Below are 27,847 nucleotides of genomic sequence, written 5' to 3' on the forward strand. Positions count from 1 at the left end.
TAAAATTAGCCATTACAAGCTGGATACATTTTGATGATGTAGAGATACACATGGTGAGCAATAATAATCAAATAAGCCGTGACACTGAAGTGATGACTGATTGGTACTAAAAGACCTAAAGCATACCAAGAAAACATTCCCCACACCATTACACCACCACCAGCAGCCTGGACTGCTGACACAAGGAAGGCTGGGTGCTTGGATTCATGCTATTAGTACCTCGTTCTGACTTTAACATTTCTGTGCCTAAGTAGAAATGGACATTCATCAGACCAGGCTGTTTATCAAGTCTTCATCTGTCCAGTTTTGGTGTGCCTGTGCCCACTGCAGCCTCAGCTTTATGTTCTTGGCCAATGGGACTGAAACCAAACATGGTCATTGCTGTTGTAGCCCATCCACCTCAAGTTTCAATGTGTTGTGCATTCTGAGATTCTTTTCTCCTCTTCACTGTTGTACAGAGGGATTATCTGAGTTACTGTAGCTTTTCGGTCAGCTTGAACCAGTATGGCTATTCTCCTCTAACCTCTCTCATCAACAAGGCGTTTCTGTAAACCGAACTGACACTCCGAGGATGTTTTTAGTTTTTTTGCACCATTCTCATTAAACTGTAGAGGGTGCTGTGTGTGAAAATCCCCGGAGATCAGCAGTTACAGAAATACTCAAACTAGCCAGTTTTGACACCAACAGTCATGGCACAGTCAATTTCACCGAGATCATATTTGTTCCCCATTCTGGTGTGTGATGTGGGCATTAACTGAAGCTCCATCCCTGAATCTGCAGGATTCTCTGCATTGCACTGCTGCCACATGATTGGCTGGTTTGATAACTGCATGAATAAGCAGGTGTATGGGGTTCCTAATAATTTACCTGATGAGTGTATAGGCAATATAAATTAAACACACTTACCCTTAAATTGAATTAAAACCCCATGGCACACACTGAAACGGTGACTGCAGATGTGCAAAAGAAATAGTGAAATAGGTGATGTAGGTGAGTTCTGAGATATCATTTAAAGTTCGTATCAAGTAAATAAATAGCAGACTTAACAGAATATGCGATTATTGAATATTGGTGAAATAATCCGTGTCTCTTTATTTAGTTATTTAAATTTGTTTGTTTGTTTTTTCTCCACAACAGGACCCTTTGCCTTACATGTGGTTTCACCTGCTGAGCTTCTTTCATCAGAACTCGTCTGTCTGCCAGATGTCACAGTAACGCAATATGTCGGACATTCCGAAAGGCTGATTTTTTTTTTCCCCTAGTGAATTGTTTAATTTATTTTGATTCCTTCAAAGTCCCGTGGCACATTCCCGACTTTTCAAATGCACTTCTTAACCCTGCATTCAGTCTTTAGACAAACCGGCACGTCACGCTCTATGACGTCATCCAAGGCGACGGAAGCCGAGGCCGCGCTGCAGAGACGCTACACGAGAGTCAGGCTCTGTGTTAAGCATTAAACTTCGGTTCAGTTGGCTTAGCGAATGGTCTGTGGCATCGCTCACTGGTTAGTTAGACTGCTGGTGCCGGAGAGACAAATCCCCGCAGAAAAAAAAGGTACGTAGTTATATCTGACTATGAGAGGGAGAGAGCGTCACCATCGTCAGGTATTCTGATTGTAGTCTGAGCAGAAAGCGGAGGCTTCTCGTGGTTTATGTGGTGCTGGGGGTTTAAAAACTCTATTTTCGATGGCGTTTCCTTGTGCACTCACGACTCCTCGCTGTTTATTTCTTTGTCTTGCTGTGCTTTAGTCGTTATGATTGTTTTTGATATTTTGGTGCTCGCTCACCTCTACGCGCTGTTTCTCATTTTGATTTTGCGCATGCTCCTTGATGTCCGCTTGCAGGGGGTAACGTGCATGCGCTGACGCTCCATAAAAGCAGAGTCGACAATATCGTATTTCTGATTTAATTTCATTAAGTTACAGAAGTATCTTATCAGGTTTAGAGGTGGATTGTGCAGTCATGGTGAATTTTATTTACTCAAATAATAGCTGGACCAGCCTTTCAAATAGCGGAGTACAAGAACTGGGAGAATTAAGCATTAAGAAGAAGGACGCCTCACGCCTGGACAAACTGGTGAGGAAAGCAGGCTCTGTTGTAGGCACGGAGCTGGACAGTTTGACATCCGTGGCAGAGCGACGGGCGCTCAAAAGGCTCCTATCAATCATGGAGAATCCACTGAACAGTGTCATCTCCAGACAGAAGAGCAGCTTCAGCGACAGACTGCTGTCACTGTCCTGCTCCACTGACAGACTGAGGAGATCGTACATCCCTCTAACTATGTGACTCTTCAATTCCACCCGGGGTTGGGGGTAAACGTTAACAGTATTCAAAGTTATTGTCTGTTATACCTGCATTTTTATTACTGTTTAATATTGTTTTTGTATCAGTATGTTGCTGCTGGAGTATGTGAATTTCCCCTTGGGGATTAATAAAGTATCTATCTATTCAATCCATGAAGCACGAATATGAAATCGAGACTTGCTGGATACAGGCGATCCGCGATTATGCGCACACTCGTGAGATGTAGACGTCCTGGTGGAGTACCTTGTATATTGGAATCGCACAGTTGCATTTTAGGTTATGCCTTTAATGAAACACTCCAGGAATAGCATTATGCAGCACAGAGAAAACATCCGCTTTCCAAGCACTTCTTCCTTGACCACCCGGCCCCGGTTACCTCTTGTACTTACTAGCGAGGGTGTCCTCTACTATCTCATATCTCTGCTTGTTACTGTTAACTTTATTCCTCGATTTAAAGTATTACACTTGAGGATCAATTGTTGATAACATAAGGGCTCAAAAAGCACAGAGCAGGGTGCAAAATCTGCAGAATATCTGAGAATCTTGGGAGTTTAAGCGCGAAACCGGTGGGATGTATTCTGAGACAGCCTGAAAAAGTTTGAGTTTTATTTAATTGTCCTACATAGAAAGACATGTATCAGAGACAGTGGCGGTCTTTTCACTACTTGGTCAAGAAATAATTTATCATAGCACAAAAATGAAATGCGACAGCTAGTATTAAGGAAGCTAGAGTCTGCATGACAATCTATAACAGACCAACGCCTAAGTACATTACAGTGACTTTCTGCATTGCATAATTGATAGCACTGTGCATGTTATCTCTGACACACTTAAAACGAAGTATTTAACAGCAATATGAAGTCCATTTGGCACCAATTGGTACTTAAGAATTCCTGGAATAGACATTTATATGCACAAAAATTGCACATTGAATAACAAAAAAAATAAAGGGTGTAACTTCTGCCTGTGGCACGAGGCCCAAATGTCACTCCTCCTTATTTGTCTGCTCCCATCAGAATTCCCAGCCATACATGTCAGCGTTATTTAATGGGACTGACCTGTGTGTTGATACAGTGAATAATTTAATTGGTACTTGTGTACTAAACGGATGGCATGACAAAGGGAGTGTTTTATTACAGAAGGATGTTGTAGTGTTATGTGAACTCTGACCTTTTTTCCTCTTTCTGAAGGCTTATAAAGTGTTTTTCATAATATCCTGAAGGAACTAGTTGTATTACCAAATGAATGCAATGTTTTACTAATACGAGCCTTTAAATTAACCATAAATATCACGTTTTTTCAATTTGTACTGTGATCGTATATGATATATCATAATTCATGTTTACTTACTAACTGCACATTCACATGATATCCACGGTTCGTTCTTCTGATAAACTAATTTGAATTTCCCAAACGCATCAATAGGTTGTTACTCAGATCTTGCGAGGTTTTTAATCCACATCCACACAAACCAGCAATTAGCAGTTAAGAGGGAATATTTAATAAAAGCGTTACAGTTAATAAAGCATTAGAAAAGGATACATTTACTTGCTATTACAGGGTGTTATTCGTTATGTATCTTCATAAAATTTCTGAACAATGTTGTTATGACTTTTCGTTTTCCCGGAGGGAGAAGGTTTCTGGTGTCTGGTTTTACCACAACGCAAAGTAACTTAGCAATGGTAAGTGTTCTTTACGACAGTATTAAATATCTGCATGCTCTGTCGTAAATAAAATGAAAAGCTTTTCCTGTTTGAGTTGTGTTTACGTCTCATGTAATAAAAATGCCTTTTTCAGTCTTCCTTGTATATCATAGTTACGATAATCTTTATATATAATATGCTACCATGGCTGTTCATTTGTCTGTCCAGGATTTTAAATCACCTGTAGCTTGCAAACCGTTTGTGCTATTGACCTGAAATTTGGTACACGTATACTATGTGATATCTACTATCCACTTTCGTGGTGATGATTGACCTCTAAGGTTATTCCTCTTTTTATTTTATTTTATTGTAGAATCAACTCTCGGCAGCAGGGTAACCGTGCGACGCATGTGTATGGGCGCCGTTCTCCTCCCTACCACCATCGCCGTCACTTCCCTTACCCCTTCATATCTTAAGTCTTCAATCTACCCCAAGAATGCTTTAAGTGCCAGCTTAAATGAAAAATTGAGGAAAACGTATTAAGTAATTGCAACACAAACACTGACTTAAATCAGTTTTAACGTGAAAAGATGCCGAAGGAAGAAGAGAAGAAGCGAGCCGCTAGAGTGGAGAAAAGAAGAGCTGCTCAGGAAGCGGCAAGCACGTCAACCTCTGAGCAAATGAATGGTAAACATAAAGAGAAAGAGGATGAAAACTAAGAATGCTCAAGTCAAGTGGATTCGCAGTGCGTCATTACTGGTGTTTTATATATTTTGTCAAAACACTTCTGTTTTCCTTTGTCATGCTGTCCGTTTAGTACACAAGTACCATTTAATCTTTTATTGTTAGCTTCTGAGTAACTTGTCAATGCCATTATTCACACACAAGTACAGTCTATTGTGCCTGTGACGCTTGGGATGATTAAATAACATGATCTAGTTTGACTTGTATAGGAGAGATGCATAATTTAGAGAGTTGCAGCACAATTGTCATGCATTTGCTGAGGTGAGATTTGTAATGTCATTTAATTTCATACTTCATATAAAGTTGCTTTTTGTAATTCCATAGTCATCAGAAAATGCCAATGAGTCTGTGCAGTCCTTTAACTCTTTGTTCCAGACAATCTAAGCTCTTTCATGGATCGGATTTTCCAAGCAATTGACACCCCATGGATGAAAATCTTCATCAAGAGTACAAGATCCCAGACTTGACAGTTTTTATAATGAGTGTTTCTATTTTACTGACATCCACAATTACAGAAATGTTTCTATTTTTAATATCTTTCTAGTGGGGTAAGAAAAGGAAGTATTATAAAAATAATTAAGTGGTCGAATTTGAAAAGCTCTTTGTAGTACCTGAGGGCAGAGGCACCTTGATTTTAGAAGGTCTTGAAATGTCTTTTTTTGTGCTTTACATTACTGTGAGCATCTCTGCACTACTTTAGTGTTAGAGATTTACTGACACATTTTTTTAAATTGATTTAGACATTTTAGAACATTCTCTTTTATATATATATTAAAAAAAAGTCCAGTTTTCCTCTTGTATCTCACTGAAATAAAGAGCAAAGGAGATGAAAGGCATAATAATTTTAAATGTCAGTCAGTCATTTTCTGACCCACGTAGTCCTGAACAGGGTCGCAGGGGTGGCGAGGCCTATCCCAGCTGGCATAGGGTGCAAGGCAGGAACAAACCCTGGACAGCTTGTTGGTCCATCACAGGGCAAACACAACAGGGCCAATTTAGTATCACCCATCACCCCAACCTGCACGTCTTTGGACTATGGGAGGAAACTAGATCACCCTGAGGAAACCCACACAGACACGGGGAGAACAAGCAAACTCCATGCAGGCAGGATCCGGGACGTGAATCTTGGTCTCCTTACTGAGAGGCAGCAGTGCTACTACTGTGCATTCGTGCTGCCCTCATTTTAAATGTAATATTCTTAAAATTTTTAATACGTACTTTAGCTATGCTTCATCATTTTGTAATAATCATGTAAGAATAGTTTTGTATTTTTAGCAGCATCAGAAGCATTCTCTGACATTTTGTTTCTCCTAGAACAGGAATTTAATGGCCTCATTAAAAAGCTTCACCTTCATGCCGGTGTGGAGCAGCCTAAGAGGTGACGTGGCAAGCATGACTTGCCATAATCCTCTTTGGTGGAATCCAAACCGGCTCAAATAAGCCAGGTGTCTTAATTTAGGGTCTACTCACACTGGGCACGTTTGTTTCGCACCGTCCCGGAGCACGATTGTCCCCAGTTTCCCTGCCCTCACACTCCGCTTTTAAGGTTCTGGGCCCGGGCTTGCTTTTGTGAAATGGTATTAAATGAAATGAGAATTGTTTGTTAACTGACTTTATGCATCACTGACGTCATGTCTATATTCTGTGCTCGGGCACATTTAGTGATCACACTGTTCCAGAATCCTACTGAACTGTGCTCAGTCCCACCTCTTCCAAGTGGGCCAGGGCACGGCATGGTAAAGTTGGCATGGCACGGAGAAATTGCACTAGTCCAGGGGTAGGCAACGTCGGTCCTGGAGTGCCACAGTATGTGCAGGTTTTTGTTCCAACCCAGTTCCTTAACGAGAACTCAATTATTGCTGATGAAGCACATATTGCTTAAGTGATATTTTAATGCTTCATTTTAGTGGTCTCACTTGTTAAGGTTCTCCAACCTTAATTGCTTATTTCAATCTTAAACTGCTGCATTCAGTGTTTTAATTGCTCCTTATTAGCAATAAGATGGTCAAACGAACTTGACTTCAGGGGGTTATATGTGGATAAACGTGCACAGGCACAGAATCAATTGCAAGTGTGAGAACACCCTTTAGTGAGGCTTGCTGGCCAAGTGTGCTTCGTGGAATACCCACAGGAGTTTTTAAACATAGTTACTATTTTTATTATTACAGTATGTTAAAGCAGTGCTCCGCAATCTTTTCTCTCCTACGACACACCAAAGTTCTTCCTAGAATTCCGCGGCACATCAAAAGCCAAAATATATAGCAGTGGCGTAGCGGGATGGGGGTGTGGTCCGCTCCGAGCGCCAGCTATTTAGGGGCGTCCAAACTACGGTAGTTTCCTTTTTTTTTTTTTGTTCCTTGAGGAGGCGCAAAAAAAATTTCTTTCAGCTTTGGGCCATCAAATTTTTCACCGCCCCGGGCAACATGATCTCCAGCTACGCTACTGATATATAGATATTAATGTAATACACAAATTTTACAATAAATTTTCATTTTTTATTATAAGTATACATTTATTATAAGTATACATACATAAAAACTATACTATATTTACTTTTATGCAATCTTAATAATTATTATAACATAATGACTGATTAATGCGCTTGTTTCAATGAACACAAAAGTTTTATATTCGGCTCAATATTTGACAGCGCAACCCAAAGTTCTTGGTCAAGATCTTTTAAGCATGACCGCTTATCATTTTTAATTAACACAAGAGTTGTTTGTCTTTTTTGGCGTAACTGGGATGGTTTGAATTTAGATGGCGATTTAGTTTACTGGGTGCCATTGCCTCGTTTGATAGCTGATCGCCGCAAATGATGCATTGTGGCTTTGGAGCTGTTTCGTCACCACACCACGAGAATCCATAGCGAATGTAGTCTTCGTTGTACTTCCATTTCACAATCTTCTTTGTTTTTTTTGCAACACTTGTGCTGGGTTCTTCATCATCTGTACGTGAAGACGAATCTTTTCCACATAAAAATTTATCCATATTTAAAGGGGTATAAAACTAAATATGAATCACACGAAGAACGTTAACCATACACAATTCAGCAACACAACTAATAGTAATGAATGATAACTACTGTCGCAAGACGAGTGAATGCGACGTAGCACGACTAATACGTCGGCTTGAATTGAATCTAGGTGAGGGCACGGAGCGCTCTGCCTATCAAAGCATACTACGGAGTTGTCTGGCGACTACGTAGGGCCTACGTCGTAGGCGACAGGCGATGGGATTTATTATTTCAGAGAAAAGACATATAAAATTATGAAACCTTTAAAAGGCTATTTACGTGAATATTTCATTGCACGTATTCTCGTTATTGTGTTTCTAAGGAGGACCATTGAAATATTATTTAGTTAGAAAATTGTCTTATTTGACTGCGTCACACCTGTATCGGCTCAAGGCACACCAGTGTGCCGTGGCACACCGGTTGCGGAGCACTGTGTTAAAGGACCAACAAGGGGGAGGCCTGTCTAGATTTAGTACTCTGATTTTCGGGTGTAATGGATGGCAAGCATGGGCTGGTTCAAGATTCCTTGCGTTGATGGTAGGCTGGCCCACTCTTATTAGGTCAGGTCGTCCCAGCCACAGCCTGGAAATGGGCAGGAATGTATATACTGGCATCCTGGAAGAATGATAAAGGACCCTTAACCAGCCAGAATGCCAGTACAATGGAGTGACAGGAGGGGGCAACTTAACTTGGGTTATTTACTCAGCCTGAAATGCTAGATGTCAGCGTCCCTGGATTACAGTACCTTTATGGATACTCACAGGGCATGTTGGGAGCTGTAGTCCCTTGGTGCAGCCCTGTTGGGTTCTGTGGGTGCTGCCAGGGGTCGAAAGGTCAAAGGTCCCTACTTGCTGGGGCTTGTGCCTAATCCATTAGTGCTTTCAAGGAAGTGTCATGGCACACAAAGTGCTTCCAGGTCATGTATGAAAGAAGTAGCTCTGTTTCAGTAGAAGGGAATCGGAGTCAGGAGAGAAGCTGGATGACACTTACCAGGGAGAAGTGGAGAAGAGAAAAGATACATTGTGGTATTGTGTTATGTTATACACGGGGAGAAAGAGAGAGACCTGTTAAAGGTAGTTTTATAAAATAAATGTTAGTGTTTGAACCCGTGACTCTGTTTGTGAGATTGTGTTTGATGTATTGGGCTCTGTGGCATCGCCGGTTGATCACACAGGATAGAATAGAAGGGGTAAAGGTGATTGAACTATGAGATCCTAATAACCATAATATAAGTGATTTTGAATGAGTGCATATTGAAAAGTAATCAGTTAAATTTTAGTACGGCAAACTTTGAGCCAATGATACAAATCCAAAGTAAGGTAAATCAGGATAAGATTTGAAATTCGGAGATATGTGAGTAGATAAAGGCAGAATTAAATGTGTTTTGCATATAATGCAGGACAAGTTTGTCCTAAAATTATACTTGGTTCTAAAATGCTAAGTTAATAGATTTAAATTCATTTACCTCGTATCAGTAGTAAACTGCTACTATTCTTTGGCATCATTGACTAGGAAGTATTAAATTCATTAAAACAAATACAAATCTTCTCATAAAATGTATACATGAATATGAATATATAAATCATTTAATTTATTTAAACGTCCAGATTACTAAAAGCCAAAGTGCCCGCCAGCAGAGCCCTTGAAATTAGCTGACAGTCCAATGAGAAGATGGACAGGGCATCCCAGTCGTGGCTCAGCTGTTCATATTGTGGGGTGTGGTGGTCTCACAGTTTAAAAGTGTTAAGCTTTTGGTTTTTCACTGTTAATGAATTTATTTTTCTGAATGTTTTTTTATTTAAATTATAGTGCATATTCCTTCCTGTACTGCAGGACAACAGAATTGTTATCTGATACCACATAGTATTGTTGCATGAGCTTGTGTGCTGTACACAAACATACACACATTAGTCTATGAAGTGCTAAATAATTAGGTAATTAGTGATTTGAGTGCTTTATTTTATTGTAGAAATACTTGGTGTACTGTTTTATAGGTGATTAAGAGACTTGGGATGTTCTGGGAATGCCTTATTATTTACTCATTAAAGCTAATGAAATGTCAGCTTATTCTGTCTGAAAATTCACAATCCGATGTTTTCTTGAACAGCTCATGTTGGTTTAGGGATAGTTGTACTTGGTTTCCATTAAGTTGTCAGAGGAGTTTCAGTGAGTGTATTTTACGTTAAACTAACAAACTAAGCAAATCTGGTGGTCTGCTATTCATCGTTTTTCCTTTTAAACACTAGTAGTGCCTGTCCCTGTAACTGTAATGCAGTGAAGGATGTCAGAGAAGCGCAAGTCCCGTCAATCCACAGTTTACTTCTGCAGATGTGAAGTTCACAGTCGACAGAACAAAGCACTTTGAAACCTTGAACGGGAACAAGGGTGTTTTTTGTTCCTGCGATCCAACATTACGATCAACTGAGCAGGTAAAATAGTGACAAATTACTTTTTTTAAGATTGGCTTTAGACGGTTATTACTCAAAGGTCCTTTGTCTATCTTACCACCAAAAATTGAAGGTAAGCATCTCAAATTACACTTGTCAGCATAAGTTAGAAAACCCATTAGTTCACTCACTTGTCATCGTCTGCAGTTCAGCAAAGTTATGTTCCTCTTTCATCTTTTCATTTCTGACATGCGCTTGTTTCCTAACACAATTTTAAGGGTCTGCTTGTATAAACATTTCTCATAACAACTGATAACACGATTGTGGGATCCATATCAATCCAAGTGTTGAGAACTGCTGACCCACACCTGTGGGAGTGGGTCACCTTCTTCTAGTGTGTTGGACCTTCACTCCACACTTTCCAAGCTTTACACCTGACAATTTGATAACGAGTAATTAGTTATTGTCACCCTGCTATGAACGGTCAGATTTAATGTACATCTTAAACAAGAGGGGTTTGTAAAATAAAATTCATTTAAATTTTTTTTAATGTAAATTATGCAATTTTGATTAAACCAAATCCTGCTCTTTCCACAGAGAGAAAGAAAAAACTTGTGGTTTACTGTAACATCCGAATGGATGTGAACATGCAGACGTGTGAGGTTGACACAAATATCTTGGAGAAAAGGATCATAAATGTTAAAGAGGAGGACTGTGAATGGGAGTCGGCCCATCATAAACGGGATAGTCTGGGCATTAAGGATGAGGAGTGTGAACTGGGATCAGTAGAAATTAAAGAAGAGGCTGAAGAGATGTCTGTCAACATTAAGACTCACAAAAACAAAGCTGTGGAGAGTGTCAAGGAAGAAGAACTACATTATGGGTGTCAAGATGGATTGATGACTGCGTTAGTCTCTTCTCAAAACAGAAACCGTTCATCTGTCAACGTGAAGTCTGAATCCTTACAGTCTGACATGAAGGGAATTGGGGAAAATGCATCTGTTAGAACTCACGAAGATCAGCCACCACCTACAAATAAGCCTGATATAGGTAAGTTTAAAATAAGAATATGTGTAAGCTTTAGAGTTGAAGGTATGGGCCTGAAAGGGAATTCTGATGCTTTTTTAGTACTTGGGTGTTGTACCGTGTTAGCCATTATGAATGTAGAGAAAAGCCAAGCAAAATGACACCTTTTATTGGCTAACTAAAAAGATTACAATATGCAAGCTTTCGAGGCAGCTCGGGCCCCTTCTTCAGGCAAGATGTAATCACATAATTACATCTTGCCGCCACTAATCCCTCCCTTCAGTCTCAAGTGATTGGTTCACTCCTGACTCCAGTAAACCTCTAGAGAGTTCATTAGCATAGAAGGTCACAGTAAATGTTTAAATGTTGTGTTCAGCATTGACAGTCCTGTTTGTGTGTTATGAGTTTAAGTTGATTATGTTTGTGTCTGAAATTGTAAGATAAATGAAGATCAATCTATATTGTCAGGAGGAATTCATGCAGAAATCAAAGACATTCCAAAATGTCCGCAAACTTTTTTTTTTTGGTAAGCGTAAAGTGATTAAATTAAACGGAAGACTTTGAAAATCACATTCTCAAATACACTTAATTCAGTTGGGTGTCCATGTCTGTTAAGCATGCATTTTACCTAACAAAATTCCAATATTTCTTTAACACTAGAATTACCAAAGCCTACGAAAAAACTTTTAATCCTGGCCCACCTTAAATCTGTTCGCACCTCTTCATCGGCGTCTTTGGTGTTGTAAATGTGTCGATAAGCACAAGCAGCCTGCTATCCCATCCCCCTACCACTGCAGGAAGGGCAAAAACCTTTCCCAGCTCAAGCCTTGCTTATCTGTATAGTGTAAAGAATATATTATTTGGAACACATGCATTTCATGTGTTCCACATGAAAATTGCAGTTGCATATTAAGTATGATATGTCAGTAATGTAACCCAGTGCATGTTGGTGGCCTGGCCTGTTGTGTCAAAGGATTAAATCATGGCCACTGCAGGCCACACGTGTTATTCAGTGATCACATTCATGTCAGATTGGTGGAGTGATAGCTAACACAACATGTGCGGTGGACTAGTCTGTCCATTACCACAGTGGGGAACGCAACCATGCATATCCTGTGAGGTCAGACATGCTGCTGCCACTGCACAGCCATCAGAGGAATTTGAAGCACAATTTTGTTCCAAGTGATTTAACAATAAAATATTAACTATAGACAGAGATTTATAATGTTTGAGAGGATAAAAAGAATTATTTCACATATGGGTTTAAGTGTTTAAATGAATCAATCAGAGCTAGATCAGAAACCAACTTCACTGGAGCAGAAGAGGTAGGCGGACTATGTTGACTAATCATGGGAGGAGCTTAATCTAAAAATGGGTCAATAAAGAAATTCCAATCAATATGAACAAAGTCATCAAAAGCTAAAATGTTTTAACCAAATCCAGAAAAATGACTTTCTGTATGTCATGTCAGCAGAGAGAGTTTTCTGCCACTTAGTAAAGGTAGAGCATAGCGGAACCTTCCCTCATCACCACCAGAGTCAAGAACCTTGTGCTGTAATAATTTCTGAATTAAAATTAAGACGCCATTCTATGGATAAATGTGGAAAACGAGGCAACAAGATCTTGCTTGGAAGCAGCACACTCTCCATTTGTACAAATGAGATGTGTTCTTGTAAAAGTGCTATCTCTGCATTATTGTGCTGCAGAAGATCATTATCACTCAATCTTTTCTGAGATGTAGACTGTGACCTCACATTCCATATGAAATTAAGATCAGCCATTATAGTAGAGAAAGAAGAATACAGAAAATGACAAAGAATAAAGGTTTAGTATGAAAACCTGTAATGGAATAGGAGTGTAAGGCAACATGATGACAGCAAGGCAGAGCAGCAACCGCGTCTGAATAACCCACCTGTTAAAGCCCAGTATAAACCCAGTAACCAGTTAACATTGACTTTGGACCCAAGACAGACCCATGGAAAGTGTGGGACAAACAAATCCATATCACCATTAATCCACCACATCTCCCTTCAGAATGTAAGATAATTCAGAAAATTACTCCAAAATTATTTCAATACAGAAGTGCTTAAAAGTAAGAAATAACACTGAAGGGTATTTGAACTTCTCTGTGATAATGTCATTAAACAAACTGTCAGATCAGCCAAGCACAAGTGGAGTGAAAGACATCACTCGCCTCTAAAGTCATCTTGGGATCAGTAAAGTGACGGTGTGAGCCTGCGTGTGTTATATGAACTCTGCCCAGGTATATCCATGTCGTGTCATTTAAGCCAATGTGCAAAATAAGTGAAAAGCTTTGGAAAGTTTGCTTTACTCAGCTTTCAGGGTATTAAAGTTGGCTCTTAAATCCAAAGACTCCTGTAAACAACTATTGTCAATGGCATTTGGAGTGTGCCATTTCGTTCTTCCACAAGAAGTATTTTTATTGATTTTAATTAGAAACCAACAACATTCCTTAGTCAGGTGAGATTTAACAAATCAAATCAAAGCAAAATTCAACCCCCACCCAAGAGAAAGAGAGAAGAGCCAGCAAACAAAGCTACTCTATTAAAGGGACACGAAAGGAAGGGTATCCTCATTCCTGAGATGGAAACTTATTCTAAAATGTTATTGATTAGATCCTTCCATATTAAAAAAAAAAAAAAAAAAGTTTTGTATAGATCCTCTAAGTGAGAACTTGATTTTTTCCAATTTCAAGAAATCCAGAACATCAGTAACCCATTGACGTAAGAGTGGTAGGGTGAGATTCTTCCAGTTGAGCAAGATAAGTCTATGTGCTAGTAGTGAGGTAAAGCCAATTACAGTTTGTTCTTCTCCACTTTAAGCCCAACTGGGAGTTCACCAAACAGAGCTGTGAATGTGTTAGCAGTGATGGTAACACCAAGGCTGTCATATAGGCTTGTAAAGAGTTTGGTCCTAAATGTTAATCTGATGCACATCCAAATCATGTGACCCAGTGAGGCTGGCACAAGACTTCAATGTTTACAGGTTGAATCTTGCCCTGGAAACATTGTGAACAATTTTAAACAAGATAAATGCGCTCCGTAAAAGATTTTAAGTTGAATGATTGAATGCTTTGCACGTATGGAACTTGAGTGAATTCTGTGCGTAGCTGCCTTCTACTCCTTTTCTGAAATATTATGTGAAAGATCCTTTCTCCAATGTACTCTGAGGTCTTTAAAAGGAAGCGATGTTGAAATATTTTTATAAATTGTAGAGATGCTGAGTCGTCAAGACTGATAATTATTTTTTCTGGAATAGAACAAGGTGGAAGGTGAGAAAAATTGGGCAGGTTCTGTTTAGCAAAGTTTCTAGCTTGAAAGAATTCTGTTGATAGAAGTGGTGTTTGAAGCATAATTGTTCAAAGGATGCAAAGACATTATTTATGTACAGGTCTCTGAGTGTTTTGATCCTAGACATTTTCCAAGGTTTAAATAGTGTGTATATTTGAGAGGGTGTAAAAAGGTGGTGCAACGGATAAAAGCTTCTCTGTCTTAAAGTGCTTCCTACATTGGTTCCATATTCTGAGAGAGTGAACGGCAATTGGATGATTAGCACAATAACAGTAGTTTAAATTAACTGGGGCATAGAGCAGGGAATAAAAAAAGTACTTCAAGATTTTATAATCTATTGCAGACAAGGCTTGAGGATATTAATCGATTTGTATCGATGTCCAGGTCTTTATATCTTGTATATTTGCCGCCCAGTAATGCAATTGAAAATTAGATAGTGCCATGTCCCCATCTGCCTTAGGTTGTTGCAAAGTCGCCCTTTGGATGCGTGGATGTTCAGAATTCCAAATAAGTTATGATTGAGACTAATTTCTTAAATGATTGTTAATGTATATGGGGATGCTATGATATAGGAAGAGCAACTTGGGGAGGATGGTCATCTTAACAATGTTGTTTCTCCCTGCTAATATAAGGTGGTGGGTAGACCCATTTATTCTTGTCGTGTTTAATTTTTATACCTGCAGACAGCAAAAGTTTGTTGAAAAAGAGCTTTTATATTTGCTGGTAATATTTACCCCTAGATATTTAAACTGATCTGCTATGATAAATGGGAAGGTGTCCAGTTTGATATTACATGCCAGAGAATTCACTGGAGAAACACACTTTTTTCAAAAATGTATTTTAAGTCCGGATATCTTTTGAACATCTGCTAAAGCTTTTAGGACTGCTGGCACAGAATTTTGTGGGTCAGATCTATACAGTAACATATCATCTGCATATAGTGAGTGATATTCTCTGTTCATGTCCTCCTCTGAGAATCCCTTTATCTCTGATGCATTTCGAAAGTACACAGCCAGTGATTCAATGGCAATTGTAAAGAGCAAAGGTGATAAGGGGCATCCTTGTTGAGTACCACATTCTAGTTTAAAGTAGTTTTGAGATAATGTTGTTAGTATGAACCACAGCTTCTGGACTAGTATAAAGTAGTTTGATCCATGCACATATGTTTGGGCCGAACACCAAGTTGTGAAATGCAGTGAACAGGTAGTCCCACTCAACCATAACAAGTTCTTTTTCTGAGTCTAAAGATAATAAGATCTTCCCCAAAATTTTTGAGCTCAGTAATTATCTACAACTGGTTGGAATCCGTCAACGGGGTGCTATCATGCCTGATGTTGATGGGTTTTCTTTGCTGGGCTCAGAGTTACTAAATTGGGAGAAGTTCTTAAACTCAAGTGAGGTTATAACTATGGACAGGTATGTAGATACATTTTTAAGTTAGTTAATAAAGGTACAGGGACAAAAAAAATTACAGTAGAGGCAGAAAAGCAAGGGGTGCGCGACAGAGAGCAGCTGGTGTGCAGCCATTCCTGAGTGAGCTTCAGGCAGACTCCCATGTGTCACAAAGCTGACCAGCCCTGGTCTTACCTGTCACACCCCTTCCAGAGGAGACATAAATAACTGCATTGATCCTGTGTTTTCTCATCTTCTAATTTTTCTCCTGACCCCCTACAGCTCATATAGTCCTGTATAATATTGTGTTCAGAGTAATAGCAGTGTGTTTATAATATATAAAAAAAGTGAATATGTTGTGGAGAAATGTTCAGAAAAAACAAGCAGAGTCTTCAGAATGGCAGTCAGAATTTAGACTTTATAGCATAGGACACAATTGCAGAGCACATAAAGCCTGTCTCAGTTCACGAAGTGAGCCCCAAATATATTACAGTTCTTATCCCTCTCACATTAGTTTCCCAACATCTGCTGTACAGGGTTTCTCTTGATGATGACCTCATTCAGCACCTTTTTCAGTACCAATCACCTAGTGTTTCAGACTTTCTCATAACAACACCCATGCCCCCGTAGACATCCCCATAACAATCTTCCTCCCAATCCATTTCCTTATAACAACCACTTTGGCTTGAAAGATAGATTTGCCACCCGGAGGTGAGCATCGCTGGACTACCCCTTCCTTCATTCTCATGGCCTAATCCTGAGCTGTTAAGATCGATGGCCTTTCAGTTAATCAATTTTTAACAATTCAATTCTTAGCAATTAAGTTGGGATCAGAAGGACCCATATATGAAAATTAGATTACCTAATTATAATTCAATAAATGATTGCTTGTTGGACTAGCGTCCTGTAAGGCAAAGGCTAACATAACAGGAGACTCTGCCAGTAAGCCGCAGTGGACAGCTTCACTGATAAGGGCCAAGATGCAGACAACCTTAACACAGTGCTGCTTCATGCTTGAGAGAAAGAAAATAAAAAGATAAGCCTTTAACAATTGCTTCTTTAAGCTAACTAATATGTGCTACTGTATCTTTTTGTTATTATCACTAAGTTGTATAAACAAGCATTAACATATAAACTTAAATGCTAGCTAAATTAAATACAAATGTGCATGCTAATATAAGATAGCAGCGCTGTTAAGTCATGGCACACAGCTATCCAGTGGTCTGACAGAGGCCAAGCTACTGCTTATGTCACGGGCACATGTTCAGGAAAAAGTCCCCTAACTTTCAACAATCAACTTTTAAGCCCCTATAGTACTTACACTAACTAATATTGTAATATATTGTATTTTAATTTTATTGCCTAAGGTATTGAAGAGTTCTAATAAATCTATGTATCAAATAAGTGTGTATATATTTTAAGCGCTAGATTGAGAGCTTGCCCTTTACTCACACAAGCAATGGCCCTACACGCAGTTTGTTTAGTCTTGTATCAGTAGGAAGCTCGGCACCTGCATTCTCAAGACAAAATTTGTCTGGTTGCTTAATCAGAGAGCATGATGACCTTGTCTTGCAGCTTAACTCGCAGAAACTCAAAGCAAGGCAACTGAGAAAGACGTGCAGGCAAAAGGCCTCTCTTACACAATAAATGGTGTTCTTTTAAAGCTATTTCAGGCCTAGACTTTTCGTAGCTAATAGCACTAAAACTAATAATCAAGCATATTGATCCTTGATCAAAATTCTCAATATATTAAGCTCAAAATCCTTAACAGCTTTTATTTCCACATACACAAATGTATTGGGAACACTGCACATTCTATTCCAAATCAAAACCTGAAGAAAAAATTATCAAATTTGTGTTATTCTTTTACAGAAAGTGAAGGAAAGGGAATATTAGGCTGTTCAAAAAATAGCAGTGTATGCATTCTTCTTTACAAACTCAAACCTTTGAATCACTGAACGAATATTTTGTTGTACAACCGCTGTTTCTGAGATCTGCTGCACATCTGTGTTGCATTGAGCCAACCAACGTCTGGCACCAGTGAACAGCCCAGGATGTTTGGACTCCATTCCACAATTCTTCTGCATTTCTTGGTTTTGCCTCAGACACAGCATTTTTGATGTCGCCCTGCAAGTTTTCTGTTGGATTAAAATCCGGAGACTGGGCTGGCCACTCCATAATGTCAACCTTGTTGGTCTGGAACCAAGATTGGGGCGGAGTGGTGGCTCTGAGGCTAAGGATCTGCGCTGGTATCCCGAAGATTGCCGGTTCGAATCCCAGTCACTGCCAAAAGAGATCCTACTCTGCTGGGCCCTTGAACAAGGCCCTTAACCTTCAATTGCTCCAGGGGTGCTGTACAATGGCTGACCCTGCGCTCTGACCCCAAGGTGTATACGAAAACTAACAAATTCCTAATACAAGAAATTGTATAAGGCGAAATAAAGAACAAACAAAAAAAAAAGATGCTGCTCATTTACTGGTGTGTTTGGGTTCGTTGTCTTGTTGAAACACTCGTTTAAAGGGCATAAGGCAACATGATCACCTCAAGTATTGTAAGGTATTCAAACTGATCCGTGATCCCTGGTATGCAATAAATAGGCCCGATATCATGGTGCTTGCGCCACCATGTTTCACTGTCTTCAGTGTACTGTGGCTTGAATTCAGTGCTTGGAGGTTGTCTGTGGCCCCTAGACCCAAAAAGAGCAATCTTGCTTTCATCATTCCACAAAATGTTGCGCCATTTCTCTTTAGGCTGTCAATGTGTACTTTGACAAACTGTAGCCACTTCAGCATATTTCTTTTTTTTCAACAATGGGACTTTGCGGGGGCCTCTTCCCTATAGCTTGGCTTCAGATAAGCATCATTCAATTGTAACAGTACTCACAGGTAACTTTAGACCTTCTTTGATCATTCTGGAGCTGATCATTGGCTGTGTCTTTGTCATTTTGGCTGTTATTTGATCCATTCAAATGGTAGTTTTCTGTTTTCTTCCATGTCTTTCAGGTTTTGGTTGCCATTTTAAAGCATTTGTGATCATTTTAGCTGAGCAGTCTATCATTTCCTGCACTTCTTTATACGGTTTCCTCTCTCCAATCACTTTTTTAACCAAAGTACGCTGTTCTTCTGAACAATGTCCAGAGTGAACCTTTTTACTCAAATTTTCAGAGAGAAATGCACTATGACCAGCATGTACAACATTTGCTGCCTCTCTTTCTTAAATAAGGCCCATAATTGATACCTGTTTTTTTTCACAAAATGAATGGCCTCAGTAATTGAACTCCACACTATTTTTGGAACAGCCTAATATTCTCTTTCCTTCACTTTCTGTAAAGGAATAACACAAATTTGATATACTTTTCTTCATGTTTTGATTTGGGATAGAATGAGCAGTGTCCCAATGCATTTGTGTGTATGGAAATAAAAGCTACTATAAGGATTTTGAGCTTTATTCACTTGTTTAAACACACTGCTATTATAATGAACACACACTGTACATTACTTTGTTTGTTCCTCTGCTTTACTTTGGTGATTTAAATACATTACTGTGATCTACATTTTGAAGTCAAGTGGCTTTTGTTTAAATATGGAAAAATGTCAGGGCACTTTGTGATTATCAAAAGTGCATTGCACATGTTGGCTTGATGTTCTGTTTTATGAATTAACTAGGGGGCTCCGCCCCCTGCTCGCTTCGCTCGCCAACCCCTGGCGTTGGGGCGTGACAAAGAGTGAGATGTATGAATTAGATATAGAATAGTGTGCAGGTTTGGATGATGCCTATATAAATACAAAATAGAGTGTTTGGCATAGAGTAATGTTTTATTGGAATATTTCTCTGTATACAACATTAGTAGTAAAGATGGTGTCTTGTCTTTAACGTGAGATGAACGTCGAACACATGAGAAGGCAACATAAAGTTGTCCATGTCCAAAAACGGGTTCAGAGAGGTAGATGCCAACCTTGTCCATGGTTTGTCCTTGTGATTTGTTGATGGTCATGGCAAATGCAGGTTTAATGGGGAACTGTCGGTGTTTCAATGTAAAAGGTAATTCTAGGTCAGAACTCGTAAGGTCAATTCCAAGAATGAGAACAGTATTGTTAGCATGTGAATCTGAAAGAACTGTTGCTTGAATAACATTGTGTGTCATGGTGTTGACGACTAACCGTGTGCCATTGCATAAACCCTGTTTAGTGTTAAGGTTTCTTAATAGCATGATTATTGTTCCGTTTTTAAGGGTAAGGTTGTGTTGTGGTCATCCGTCCGGGTTAATAGTGTTCAAATATTCTAAGGGGAAATTCAGATGTTCATTGTCGTCATCAGAGTCAACTTTGTCAGAGCTTAGAAAGAGCCGTGTCTCTCCAGGAAGTAATGAAATGACCTGGTTATTAATGTGATTAACATTAATATTTTTTGGACATAATATAGTGCGTTGTGTTAACCACATATGCGAAAGCAGTATGGGCCATTGCCTTTTGGTGGCCTGATATGTACTCCGGTAGATGCAAAAGCAAATGAACTATTGTAGGATCTAATGCAGTTCCTAAAGTTTTTACTTTCAGGCACATCGTTAGTTAGAAGCTTCTGTAGATATTCAGGATATGAATGTAAAGGAGGCAGTCTAATCTGCCCCTTTTGACAACAACGTGTAAATTCATTATTTGTATTGCCAGTTGTTTCTTCTGTGAAGTTAAGTGAATGACAATGATTGCAAATGACATTCATTAATCCCAATGAATTTTCCTCAATAGTGGACTCATTATTGAAAGCGTTGTCAGCCAACTGGCGTAAGCGTTTAGCAGACGTCTGGCGTTGATGTCTGCGACGGGCATGTTTTGCTTGTGGTGTTTGAGTGCCGCGTTGTTGCATGTCCATTATTTGTGACACGCTATTTTTGATTTTTAATTGATCCGCCTCCGCTTTGCGCAAAGTCCATTTCACTCTACGTCGTGCATTGTTTGTATCGTGCCTTGTCCGTTTTTGTATGTCGGTCAGTTGAGCTTTCTGCTTTTGGAGTCCTGCTTGCTTGTTTTCTGGCTGGTCATATGCGCGTTGCTTTGCTCCCTTTTTTGTATGTCTGAGACGCGAGCTCTTTCTTTTGAAATCGTGCTTGTTTCGATGCAGCACTTTGAGACGCGCGCTGTATGCATCTACGTTCAATGTGTCTGTCCATTTGGGCACGTCTCTGTAACGGGGTTACTTGAGCTTTGCGTTTTTTGATCCGAGACATTTTTTCTCACGTATTTTCCGAAGCGCGTTGTATGCGCCGCCTTGTATTTTTTTGGTTTCATTCGTGTTCGTGTGTTTGGTCCCGTTATCCGATCCGAATCGTTTTGTACCCGTGACCGTGTATGCATGACTTGTTTGTTCCTCAGCGTGCGAAATATGTATAAGTAATAAGGAGGATCGCACTCACTGTTAATATGGAGCCTTTTCTCCAGTTGAACGGTTAATAGTGCTTTATTTTAAGGAGATCCACCTATGCTGCCTAGTGTGAAGGTTTTGAGATGACGTATGTTTAATATGGACGTTTCCTTTAGATATGTGGCTTTGGGTGTCACTTCTTATTGATATGGGGGGGGTGGGGGGGGTGTGGGTGAGGATTGTTGTTGCGCGAGCGTCTTCTTTCGTTTTGTGTTCCAGGGGCTTGTTGAATCCCCCTCTTTGTGTGTGTCCCGTCCGTTGCTTGTAGGGTGTGTGGGGTGGTTTTGTGTTCTTTTTTTTTGTGTTCCAGGGGCTTGTTAAATCCCCCTCTTGGTGTGTATCCCGTCCGGTGCCTGTAGGGGGGGGGGAGCCCTGCTGTTGTGCGCGAGCGTCTTCTTTTTTTTTGTGTGCTAGTTTCGTGTGCAATGGGTTTCGTGCGGTGCCTGCCTTTGACTACTTTTTTCTTTGCCTTTTCCTTTTTTCTGTGCTTGCGGCGTCTCATTTCTTTGTCCTCTTTTTTCTTTGCTCACTCCTTTTTTCTGTGGTCTTGTCTGCCTCTCGCGGCCCCTCATCCGCCTCTCGCGGCCCTTTCTTGCGCCTGCGCAGTACGTCTTTTTGCGGCTACGGCCCATGGCCGGATGTCCCTGCGTCCATCCGGTTTAGCATTCTCGGTTAGTAATATGGATCCCTTTTCAGTATTGTATTGTAATAAATGAAGATTTTCAATTTATACCTCCATTAATTAAATACAATAACTCTGTGTATACTCTAGCACAGTGATCCCCAACCTTTTTGACAGCAAGGACCACTTTATTAAATGCAAATTTTTCCACGGACCGGTGTGGGGTGGGGGTTTCCAGTTTTATACACAATTTACATTACATTTCTATTATTATTAAGTTATTAAGCAGTTTGCATACGTTTGCAACCCGAGATTTTTCTTCTTTTTTTGCATATAACAAAGACGTATGCTTTGCATTTGCCATTCCAACAGATTGCACATCACAAACATTAACACTGCTATCTTTTTCTCGCGTCTGCCGTTTCTATAGGAGGGTAACAATGAGTTAAATTCCAATGGATGTTTTTCAAATGTTGACGAGCAATAAGCAAAAGATATCACAGAAAACAAAAACAGCAAAAAAAAAAAAAAAAACTACAAGGAAAGTTCAAACAAAGAGATTTTTTTTTTTTACAATGTTTCTGTTTGGGGATCTTTGTGCAAACTTGCACAACTGAGCAGCGCCACAGAACTAACTGCTCTGTGGATGATTCCTTCAAGCATTTCAAAGTCACTTCGTTGTACTGAAAGTATCTGCTGAATGTACTTCGTAGTAACGCGATTTCTATAGACTCGTGTCATATGGGGAAACTGTCAGGACCATAAAAATACATTGTTGTAATACTCTCTCACCTCGGTCTCTCTCCTCTCTCAGCGCCGCTGCAAAGCCCCGCCCGCCAAGCGTTCTGAAAAGTCTGAGTGAGTCTCCGTTGCCGGCAGTTCTCTCGTGGCCCGGTAGTGGGCCGTGGACCGGGAGTTGGGGACCCCTGCTCTAGCAGGCCTCATTTTGCACAAATTACAGAAGCGTGGCTTCATAGACATAGAGTCCGTGTGCTTGACTGGCCTACCTGCAGTCCAGATCTGTCTGGCACAAATTTCTAAATTTTGTTTATCTTTAACACATAGAATTTCTAAGTTTGTTTGTGAAAACACTGAAAATCTTTTCTTTGTCATTTTGCCTGTTAAATAAAGATTGAAGTGAAGTACTAAATTGCAGATTTTAGTTTTTATTGCAATTTTAGAAAGTCCCGTTTTTGGAAATGGGGTCTGTAACATTGAAAAACATTTTCAGAGTAGGATGGCAAAACTATGATGCAGATCTGTAACATAGATCACAAAATGTGACCAACAGTCTTTTCCGTTGGGTCTATGACACATGATCAATGTGTTTTGCTGTTTCAGCTTCTTGGCTACAGTTCTTGTGTTCATGTTCATGTGGGTGAGTAGTTGTAATAGCTAAGGCAAAATTATCAAGGTAAGGGTCTTTCCAAGTGCAAATTAATTTAAAATTGTTTATGCTTATAAAAAGTGCTTTATCATTTTAATCAGAGTTTAATGTTTTCATTTAAAGTGAAATACAGGGAAGTAGATTAAAATTAAACCATTTTTGTTTTTGTTTTCTTTACAAAATTCACACAGGAGAAAAACCTCACTGCTGTTTTGAGTGTGGAAAATTATTTTGTAAAGTGCACTATCTTCAGAGCAAAAAAATAATTCATACAGGAAAGAAGCTATATTGTTGTTTGGAATGTGGCAAACAATTCCGTGGCAATTTCCAACTTCAGCGCCACGAAAGAATTCATACTGGAGAGAAGCCATATTACTGTTTGGAATGTGGAAAACAGTTTCGTTGCAGTAGTCAACTTAAGTGCCACAAAAGATTTCACACTGGAGAAAAGCCTTATTGCTGTAATGAATGTGGCAAACAGTTTAGTCGCAGTGGTAGTCTTCAGTGCCACGAAAGAATTCACACTGGTGAGAAGCCATATTCCTGTTTGGATTGTGGGAAACAGTTTAGTCACAGTGGTAGTCTTCAACGCCACGAGAGAATTCACACTGGAGAGAAGCCATATTGCTGTTTGGAATGTGGGAAACAGTTTCGTGACAATTCCCAACTTCAGCGTCACAAAAGAATTCACACTGGAGAGAAGCCATATTGCTGTGTGGAATGTGGGAAACAGTTTCGTTGTAGTAGTCAACTTCAGTGCCACAAAAGATTTCACACTGGAGAAAAGCCTTATTGCTGTTTGGAATGTGGTGTCCGATTCTCATGTTCCACCAGTCTTCAGAGCCACAAAAGAATTCACACTGGAGAAAAGCTATTTAGCTGTTTAGATTGTGGCCGGAAATTCTACGATGAGAAGAGTCTTCAGAGTCACAAAAGAATTCACACCGGAGATAAGCCATATTGCTGCTCTGAATGTGGCCGACGATTCATAAATATCAGCCGTCTTAAGACTCATACTACATTACACACTGGAGAGAAACCCTATTGCTGTTTGGAATGTGGCAAAAAATTCCGTAGCAAGAGTCATCTTCAGAGCCATAGTAACGTTCACACCGGAGAGAAACCCTATTGCTGTTTGGAATGTGGCAAAAAATTCAGTAGCAAGAGTCATCTTCGGAGCCATAGTAACATTCACACTGGAGAAAAGCCATTTCGCTGTTTGGAATGTGGCAAAAAATTCCGTAGCAAGAGAAATCTTCAGAGCCATAGTAAAATTCACACTAGAGAGAAGCCATATTGTTGTTCTGAATGTGGCCAACAATTCACAAATGCCAGAAAACTTAAGACCCACACTGCAGTCCACACTGGAGAGAAGCCATTTTGCTGTCTGGAATGTGGTGTGCGATTCTCAAGTTCCACCAGTCTTAAGAGACACATAAGAATTCATACTGGAAAAAAGCTTTTTAGCTGTTTAGAATGTGGCCGGCAACTCTATAGCAAGAAAAATCTTCAGATTCACAAAAGATTTCACACCGGAGAGAAGCCATATTGCTGTTCTGAATGTGGCCAACACTTCACAAATACCAGCAAACTTAAGACCCACTCTGCAGTCCACACTAAAGAGAAACCATATTGATGTTTGGAATGTAGCTAAAAATTCGGTCCCAAGTGTAATCTTCAGGCCCACGATAGAGCTCACACATCTTCCTCTTTGGAATGTGGAAAACAATACTCTGATGGGAGTTACCTTAAGAAACACACTAAGATTCACATTGGAAAGAAACCCTGAGGTGTGACTTAGAGGGAGAAGGAGTCAAATTCACCCACCTAACTTTAAATCTTGATGAGTACATCCTTGTGGTAGGCTTCATTGTACAGCCAAGGTCAAAGGTTTTGAGAATGACACAAATACTAATTTTCACAAAATTTGCTGCCTCTGGTTTTATGCATATACTCCAGAATTTTATGAAGAGTGATCAGATGAATTGCAATTAATTGGAAAGTCCCTCTTTGCTGTGAAAATGGACTTAATCCCAAAAAAAAACCATTTCCACTGCATTTCAGGCCTGCCACAAAAGGACCTGCTGACATCATTTCAGTGATTCTCTCATTAGCACAGGTGAGAGTGTTGATGAGCAGAAGGCTGGAGTTCACTCTGTCATGCTGATTGAGTTAGAATAGCAGACTAGATGCTTTAAAAGCAGGGTGCTGCTTGGAATCATTGTTCTTTCTCTATTAACAATGGTTACCTGCAAGTGCAGATATCATTGCTTTGCACAAAAGGGGCTTCACAGGCAAATATATTGCTGCTAGTAAGATTGCACCTAAATCAACCATTTATTGGATCATCAAGAACTTCAAGGAGATAGATTCAATTATTGTGAAGAAGGCTTCAGAGCACCCAAGAAAGTCCAGCAAGCACCAGGGCTGCCTCCTAAAGTTGATTCAGCTGCAGGCACCACCAGTGCAGAGCTTGCTTAGGGATGGCAGCAGGGAGGTATAAGTGCATCTGCACGCAAACTGAGGCAAAGACTTCTGGAGAATGGCCTGGTGTCAAGAAGGGCAGCAAAGAAACCAAGAAAAACATTAGGGTCAGACTGCTATTTTGCAAAAGGTACAGGAATTGGACTCCTGAGGGAAAGTCATTTTCTCTAATGACTCTCCTTTCCGAATTGTTTGGGGCATCTGGAAAAAAAGAGAAGGTGAGTGCTACCATCAGTCCTGTGTCATGCAAACAGTAAAGCATCCCAAGATGACACATGATAACTAAGTGGCTCAGAGAACAAAACCTCAAAATTTTGGATCCATGGCCAGGAAACTCCCCAGACCTTAATCCCATTGAGAACTTGTGGTCTATCCTCAAAAGGCAGGTGGACAAACAAAAGTCCACCAATTCTGACTAACTCCAAGCATTGGTTATGCAAGAATGTGCTTCCATCAGTCAGGATTTGGCCCAGAAGTTGATTGACAGCATGCCAATGTGAGAGGTCTTGAAAAAGAAAAATGGGCCAACTCTGCAAATATTTACTCTTTGAATTACCTTCATGCAATTGTCAATAAAAGCCTTTGAAACTTATGAAATGCTTATAATTATACTTCACTATACCATAGAAACAACTGACAAGAAGATCTAAAAATACTGAAGCAGCAAACTTTGTGAAAACCAACACTTGGGTCATTCGCAGAACTTTTGGCCATGACTGTATAACATCCATACTTTATCTTATCATGACAAAAACATGTTGTTAGGGCATGTAAGAGTGGAAGTGCAACTTCTTCAGATGTAGAGAAGACCTCTACTGTGGTGGCAGTCCAGATGGGCTGTGCTGCTGGTCCCACCACAATAAAACAGACTAATTAAAGCTAAATGGAAGGAGTGAGTTCACGTTAAGTTAAGCAGAAATACAATTGTTGAAATTGAAGTCTTGCATACTGACATATGAAGGCCTAAACTTCACAAACAATAGAATGCAATAATCTCAAGCTTCTGTCAGAAGCACAAGTTAAGTAAATACAAACAGAAACACAAAGAATGGGTTCAGACAGACTTTTGAAGGATAACAAAAGAGTTCTGGAGTGACATGAACCTGAAGGATACTATATCACCCCTTAGGTTCCTTTCTCAAAGTGGAATAGGAAGAAATGCCAAAACCATCTACACATCTGTTATGAGTAATGTCCATATTGTATGCTGCATACTTAACTACCAGCAGGCTCCTGTGCTGACTGGGGAGTTTTTTACTCCTTTACTTCAACCTAAATTACCACCAATAAGGGACTTCACAAGAGCATCCTCTCCCACCTTTAAGGAACACAGCTGTACAAGGAATCTAAATTTTTGGCCACGCAAGTAGCAATCAGACAGAGACATTGATTTAAGCTCTTATTTAAAATTGTAGTTAATTTGCATCAAAATCACTAGCAACAAATATAAGCAATACCAGGAATAATTAAAACCATGGTGGGTTCATGCAGTATTCATTCAATCCCTGTTGACAAATCGCAGATGGCCTCTTTTCTTTTGTTTCAAAATTTTCAAATAAAAGATTTTTTACCAGAGACCAGGCTCTTCGGAAAGTATTTACCAGTTGAACAATAGCTCAAGGTTTATTTTCTGATGAGAGTCAAAAGCCACAATTTCTAACAAAGAAAAAAACACTCAAAGTTCTGCATTGCCTTTCTGGTTTCTGAGAAAACACAGTACTCGTCTTAGGCTTATAACAAGACTTTCAGGGTAAGGCCTATGAACTGAAATCTGTCAGCTGACAATGTTAAAGTATCTCCTGTACAGAAACTTTATGGCTGTTCTAAATGTTCAGAAATTTATTGTGAGTGCAGTTTTAACACCTATATGACAAAGCCCAAAAAATCAGAATCCTATCTTGCTGCTGTTAATGTGTTAGTAGCAGTTTTCAGATCCACTGATAAGTACATACTCCTGAGATCAATTTGGTCCATACCCCTTCAACCTACTTTCCTGTCCTTTCTTAGATACTGCATAACACCCACTTTTGTTGTAGCTCTGATTGTCTCATTTCCTATTCTGTCCTTTTTTTGTAACTCCACACTCCCATCTCAACATTCTCATTTTTGCCAC

General features: G+C 39.7%; 2 protein-coding genes across 2 annotated transcripts in view; both read left to right on the forward strand.

Annotated features, from left to right (window-relative positions):
* The window catches only part of LOC114668277 (uncharacterized), a 555,445-nt gene that overhangs the window by 102,644 nt on the left and 424,954 nt on the right, over positions 1-27,847 (forward strand). The gene's annotated exons all lie outside the window — the stretch shown is intronic.
* On the forward strand, positions 1,157-27,322 carry LOC114668509 (gastrula zinc finger protein XlCGF26.1-like). Its single transcript, XM_028824298.2, has 3 exons — positions 1,157-1,554; positions 10,691-11,143; positions 23,442-27,322. The coding sequence occupies exons 1-3, from the start codon at positions 1,482-1,484 to the stop codon at positions 24,884-24,886; spliced, it is 1,971 nt and encodes a 656-aa protein (XP_028680131.2). The 5' UTR covers positions 1,157-1,481; the 3' UTR covers positions 24,887-27,322.

This window comes from Erpetoichthys calabaricus, chromosome 1 (genome assembly GCF_900747795.2).
Source record: "Erpetoichthys calabaricus chromosome 1, fErpCal1.3, whole genome shotgun sequence".
In the NCBI taxonomy this organism is placed as follows: Eukaryota; Metazoa; Chordata; class Cladistia; order Polypteriformes; family Polypteridae; genus Erpetoichthys; species Erpetoichthys calabaricus.